Source organism: Arachis ipaensis, chromosome B09 (genome assembly GCF_000816755.2).
Source record: "Arachis ipaensis cultivar K30076 chromosome B09, Araip1.1, whole genome shotgun sequence".
In the NCBI taxonomy this organism is placed as follows: domain Eukaryota; kingdom Viridiplantae; phylum Streptophyta; class Magnoliopsida; order Fabales; family Fabaceae; genus Arachis; species Arachis ipaensis.
The window spans coordinates 145,708,240-145,715,375 of record NC_029793.2 but is presented as its reverse complement, the minus strand read 5'-3'; the positions used below and the strand labels follow the sequence as shown (position 1 = coordinate 145,715,375).

General features: G+C 38.1%; 1 protein-coding gene across 1 annotated transcript; it reads right to left on the bottom strand.

Moving 5' to 3' along the window:
• LOC107617565 lies at positions 203-7,119 on the bottom strand. Its single transcript, XM_016319345.2, has 3 exons — positions 6,188-7,119; positions 4,012-4,319; positions 203-985 (listed from the first exon to the last, which is right to left on the bottom strand). Exons 1-3 carry the CDS (start codon positions 7,012-7,014, stop codon positions 627-629), a joined length of 1,494 nt encoding a protein of 497 aa, XP_016174831.1. The 5' UTR covers positions 7,015-7,119; the 3' UTR covers positions 203-626.

The window sequence follows — 7,136 nt, the reverse complement described above, 5'->3', positions numbered from 1 at the left end:
CATTGGATTCATCTAGGGAAAGCTTAAAATGCAAAACTAGACTACAAGGATCATTCATCATCATCATCAATTCATCATCACCAGTGTATACTCCCAATGCCACCTCCAAGAATTTGAAGTAAAAGGAAAAATTAAAATTAAATTATAAATCAACTAGGGTTAAGGTGATTAGAGGGATTCATGCAAGCAAATCAACTAGAAATTGGCTGGGAAATCATAGCTAATAATTTCCATGACATTATGACCAAAATGGGTAACAAAAACGAAAGCAAACAGTTCCCGTCCAACATGGGGAAAAGATAGGACAATACTAAGTCTAAAAATTCCGAACATTTGACTTAAAATTGAGTGCATTCCACGGTGTCAAATGGTGAAAAGGCAAACACATCTTCCTAATGCTTCAATAGTATTAAGAATATACCACCGGGAACTAAATAAAAAATGATGGCAACTTGGCATCCTATTGCAGCCTTGGAAAACGATCAATACAACATAACATAACATTCAGCATTTATCATCTTCAAGAATCAGGACTAATTATCATTCAACTGGAAAGACTTTTTTCCAGAAGAAGCCACAATTCTTTCATTCAAGTGCACTGCTATTCCATGTATAATTCATAGAAACTACACGGATTGTTTGTATTCTCTCCTGCTCTCTATGACTGCCTTCTTCCTTGTGTCAAAATCAACTTTGTCAAGATCAAAAGCAGTTCCTAGATAGCCATACAACACCCTCCTTTTATCTCCTTTTTTCTCATCCACCTTTACAAGGTTTGGATTGTTCTCATCCTCCTTCCCAAATGTTATGACAGGCTGTACACGGGCCCAATCTTTGCGCCCATGCTTTTCCTTCTCAAAGTGTTCTGCAAGCTGCGTGGCCCCCTTAAGGCCTGATTGATCCCCAGTAAATTTAACCAGTGTTATGCCCAAATGACCATCTCTTCCGTATAATGACTTTGATTTGCCACTCACACATCCAAGCTCTGGAAAATTATGCATGAATATCAGATGGAAGATATATATTGTCAAAAGTTCACTATCAAATATTTGACTGGATGATTCCCACAACCCAATGATTCAGCTAGCTTTTCCTAAGAATAAGTTATTGGCGGTTATATCAAACCGAAAGTTGAAAGAATGACAACAGCAATGGCCAAAAAATGTTGCTATTCCAAGCAACTTGCATCATTGAGTAGACTTTAGCCCAGCATAATGGTCTGTTAGGAAAACTATCGGAGAGACACTGATGGAAGGAATAAACGAGGGAAGCAAAAGGAGTAAAGGAGGAAAACTGTGGGAGATACTAAATCATGCTATGACTAGATGATAAAGAGAATGTACTACAACTTACAAGGAAAATGCAGATTTTTTTCTACCTTCAACAAATTTCCATCCACCAGTGTCCCCATTAGGACAAATATCAAGATATATAGTATGACTAAAACATAGGACTGTAAACAGGTATAAACGAATTAACTCGCATGCTACTCAAAACAACTAAATAATACCAGGTAAGCACTACGATAAAATTAGTGTCAGTCACTAAAATCAGCTGAACTCAAAAGCTACTGCCTACTGGTATGTAAAGGGTTTAACAGATCCCAGATCCCGTGATAAGGGGATTTAATAAAGGGAATAACTAAATAAGAAATCAACAATCCCCCAAGAGGGAGAAAACAAATATGCAAAAGACAAAATTCCCATTTCACTCATCAAAGAGGAGAAAATTAATTTAATACAGTCAGGTCAGGCTGAATCCAAGAATGAGCAAAACAATACCTGCTCTACTTGCATTATTAGGATTCACGACAATCACAACAATTAAAAAAAAAAAAAAAACAGGTCAGAAAGCCTATAATTCAGATCACTTCCTTCTTGCCATTAATTAAAATCAACGCAAGAGTATAATATTGAATAGATATAAAATTCACAAAATATATAGCCTCAATGCTATGAATCAACAAGAATAATGTATTAAATACTACCACATTATCGTCAGTGTTCACCAACTTAGTTGGATGTAATATCAACGTCATCAAAATGTCTGTCCACTTTTAATTTATTGACGATCATCTATAATCCAAATAAGGGATCAGGTAGTTCCTTCAATTATTATATATCACTCCATTTTTTTTTCCATCATCCATATCTATTGTAAAAGCCACACTTTCTACAAAGTTTACATCAGATTTGGCCACATGCCACTGATGCCAGAAGTCATCTGCTTAAAATTCAATGGCAGCAAATTGCAGATGACACAAGTGGACACTGCTATTCTGGAAATCTATGTGAACATTTCACAAAAAGGCTTACACAATTGTACCATTCTTCATCATCAAATGAACAAATCAAATCCAGTCTGGAGGACTGGCATAGTCGTATTGCTTCTACATCTCTCATTTCAAGATTGATCTTATCGAGGAGCTTAATCCTAAATTTCTAACAGAGCAAGGACTACTGTCAAAGTGCCCAATAAAAGGACTATCATTCTATTGAGATGCATTCATCCTATCAGTGCAAAATCAACATTTCTGACTACAACCCCCATAAAGTTAGTATTTTGATTAATTACAGAGAAATTGGGCTATTACCTAATGTACGAAAATGATTCTATCGACTACAATCCATCTACTCTACTAAAAGTGAAATGTATGAACAAATCATCATATATGTCAAATTTTCCAAATTCTTATCAAAGTAAATAAGGGGTAAAGTAGAATGAAACTTCAAAATTATAAAAGCCAGTACACAAATACTGCTAGAGGTCACAAGTTAGTGTTTGTGTAAATTATGCTTCAGTCATTGAGACTGTAAGAGCATATAATTAAAGGATGAAGCATGTCAAGAAGACATTGAAACTTGCAAAACCAAGATCAACTCCTACAGAGTAGTTCAAAGAAGTAATAAACGAAAATCGGAGAATATAAACAGCTTCAAAAAAGCTGATTTACATTATTGTATTCTAAACCTAAATCAGTCCCTTGACTTGTAACCGTGAATGCAGATGAGTAGCACAATGAAAGAGAATTGATGAAAGGTCAAACAAAATGAACCAGCCTTTCATAAGAATAAATCGGACATAAAAGAGTATTAATGAAAGCTCAAACAAAATGATCCATCCTTGCATAAGAACAAATTGGTTACCTCAACAACAAAACCAGAGCAAGAACGCAAAACGTATAATACAGGTCAACTCCATCCAAAGTGAACAAATAGTAATAAAATGAAAGAAATAAGCTTGGAGAAATAACTCCAAGAACTCTTAAAAGAACAGAAACTATTTTGGACTCGCAATTCCTCATAATCTGGAAGCTGCATGCATGACTAAAACAAAAAAATATAAAGTGAAAAGCAGAAAATATTAAAACAACTATACTAGTCAAGTGATAAAGCAACCATAACAAGTAATTACACCAGAGTCATAACAATCACCACCAGGCTTTATACCACTAGATGGGAAAGGTGGTTATGTGCACAGAATTCCAGCTACACCGGACTTCCTATCAAATATTGAAATGGACAGATATACAAAGCCAATATTGGCTTACCAGCTACATAATGCAACAAACAAGCAAATAAGACAGTTTAAGAATATAGTCCAAGCAACAAGGGGGCATAGATAAACAAAAAGTAAATCTTAGCCCTCTGAAGACGCTGATTGGCAACCATTTCAAAAGCTAGATGTAACTCTACTCTCTTTTGTGTCAAAGATGGTTTAAGTGGTTCATAACTTCAACTTTCTCAAAGTTGGCCTAATTTCAACTTAAAGCAACTACCAAATCAAACTGATCTCTTATCTCGTTAGTCTATAATGAGATAATGCCATAAGAGTCTTTTAATAAAGATCTGGCTAACCAAGTCATATTGGGGAAGATCACGGAGGATTTCTGGCAGAAACTGCTATAAGTGAGCATGCATGCATGCAAGGCAGATTTATCTGAACTACTCAGGCTTTTTAAGAGAGAAATTATAAGAGAAGATAAAAAAAGAATGGAGGGGAACAATCTACCTCTAATTATATTGTCCATTGTTTTGTTTCCCAAACCCTCCATACGTCCTTCTTTATTTTTTCCAGTATTTGTGTTATGAATAATCACCAGTGGCGGCCACATGATCAGATCATCCTGATTTGCTGCTGCTTCATCAGCAGAAAGAAACTGATATGCTTTTGAGTTATCAGGAGGCTTTGAGTAGTTCCAACCCATTAAGACACACAGAGCTTTGTGTAACCCCAAATGATCAACACGCAAATCAGCAGTATCTGAGTTGTAAGTGTGCATAATGAGAGCATGAGTATCTGGAAAATCTTTAGCTGACCTGAAAGTTGTCATATCAAGGGCATTGAAGAATATATTTCAGGTTTCATACCATAACCTGTAAGTTACAAAAGGAAAACTAATATAGAACCATTGAACACCTAAAATTTACAGCTAACAAAGATCTAGTTGTGCTAAGCAAACAGAGAATCTACGTCCTAAGTTACATTAGGGCATCATGCAACCAAAACAATTGTGGTGAAATCTCCGCAATTCGGTATCATAACATGGTCAAGTAATGAACTATTATAGGTACCTAAATTTCGTTTGTCAAGGATATATAGCCCAAAACACAGAAGACCTCAAAATTGTATAATTACAAAATTGAAAACATTTTATGGCATCCATTGTCCTTCCCAAATCATGAGTTGCAAAGGCATAGTATGTATACAAAAATAATAAGTATTTTATTGTAGATGATTATACGGACATTCATACTCTAATGAAGCTCTCACTTTAAGGATACCGAATGAGGGTTCTAATCTGTAACAAATTATCCACAATTCAGAGGTATTCACAAAACACAACAATAGAGAAGTAATGTGCTTAAGCCCATTAACAGGAGGGAGGTAAGCTTCGCACGGAACAGAGTCTAAAAGGGACTTCAAATATGCAGATCAATTATCGATTTTGAAACAAATAAAAGGTGAGCAGCTCCATAACCCTCATCTGAGATAGTCACAAGAGCTAGTAACCAATGCAGAAGTAACATAATGACACCAACTACATTGAACAAGGAAGGCTACACTACTTCTATAGGTTAGAAATTGATGGCAGGGTCAGCAAATTTATAAATCAAGGAAAAAGTACAACATTAGAAGAAAAAAGAAAAGGTGAACATAGCAGCATTGTTATATTAGAAGCAATAAAGGGCTGCAACCATGGCTAATAGGCATTGAATAAGAGATCCAATGCAAAACAACTCCTCAAAAAGTTTTGCAAGGCCAGGTTAGAAAACTCTAGCCATGGCAGAACACAAAAGAGCTCCAATGAATGACGACTCTAGCAAAAGATAGCCAGTCACCAAAAGCATTAAATTACATTAAAATCATCAGTGTGCCATATAAACTACAGACAGACAGCAACCATAACATTAATAGTATATCTCTTGAAAGAATCGAGTTCTTCGATCCATTAATCCTACAGAATCATCAACTAACTACATATGAACTAAGTAAGGTTTGCAAACACTGCTTGCCTGACAAAACCCAATATTTTTAATGCAGAGGCTATAGCAACAGCAGAAAAATATAAGCTCTAGTTCAACATGGATGCTACTGCTTACTTATGGAAATAACTCCCTATAAAGATTAAACAACAAAACTGAAATGCTGTTAACCTGAAGAAAGGCAATTAAATCCCACTACATAGCTAAGCGGACTGAGCTGAAAAATGTTACAGAGCAAGCAAAGCTGCTTTTTCTACAACTAAAGGTGATTCATTTCTTAAGAAGTTAGAACTTAGAACTAATGACATCCCAAAAAATCAATACTTCCTTTGTTTTCTCCTATGCCTAAGCTAAAAGGGTAGTCAAAGTTGGCTTAAGACATAGAGGTGAGGCATCAGAAGGGGTCAGAATCTCTTGCTAGCTTAAAGGCATGCCTTTCTACTTCAGGCAAGGCATACCATTGGAGCCTTGGTAATATAATCTACCAAAACAACCCATATGCTGATCAATTTTCTAACTTGCTAAGCATGCTAAAAAGATTATTGAAAAAGAAAAAGACATTTAACATACTTTTTGCATCCTAGCATCAGAGTCTTTGGCCTTGATGCTATCTTAATTTGCTTTTAATGCTATAAACAAATTGCAAGCATAAAAGTATAAAAGTAACAAGCAAAATCTCAGCTAAATCCTTTCTACGAAACCTGCCACAAGCAATGCACTGAATTCGCCCTTGCTTTCCATCTTCCAAGTAAGACTTCTTCTGGCTGGGGTTCTCGTTAATCAACCTAACGAAATGAAGAAACGCCTTCTTCAAATTTTCCTGACCAACCTGCTGGTGGTGCTTCACACCCAAACCACCACCACCAGCAACAACCCCATCAACCCTTATCTGCTTATTAGGCCTCAATTCACTGGGACCAGCAGCAGAAAACCCATTATTGAGATTCGCGTTCCGCAAGAGCTGCTCCCTTTGCTTGGCGAGCTCGTCCCGTCCGCCGCCACCATCCTCGTCACCAAACTTCCTCTTCCCGGAAGCTTCCGGGGGCAGGTTCCGGTAATCAGGGTGCCTAGGGCGGTCGAATCGAGAGGACGGGCTAGGGAACCGGTTATCAAATGGAGCTCCGCCGGCGGAAGGGAGGTCAATGGGGGGCCGAGCTGGAGGGAGGTGGTGGTAATCGGGTGGGAGGGCGAAGTAGGATCGGACGCTGCCGTCGGCAAGGACGATGGTACGGCGCTCCAGCATGTGGAATCCGTAGGCCGGGGGAGGGGGCGGAGGGAGGGCGGGAGGCTCCGGGAAAGAGATTAGGAGTGGGTGATCAGAGGAAGGGCGTTTGTTAGGGCTAGGATTATGATTATGGTTAGGGTTAGGGTTGCTTGGTTTGGTTTTAGGGGAGGGTTTGGTATTCTTGGGATCGTTATTTGGTTGGGGATCCGCCGGAGATTTAAGATTGTTGGCGTTGGATTCCCAACGGGATTTGCGGTGGGAGGAGGAGGAGGGCGGAGGCTTGGGGTGGTTACCGCCGGCCATCCCTATCCGGCTGTCGCTATCGACACTAGTCTTTGTTGCCAATAGCAGCTGCAAGCCAAGTTTTTGCCGTTGAAGTTAGGATTTTTGCATCAACTTTTCTGAGTCTCTGTATTTAAAGGAAG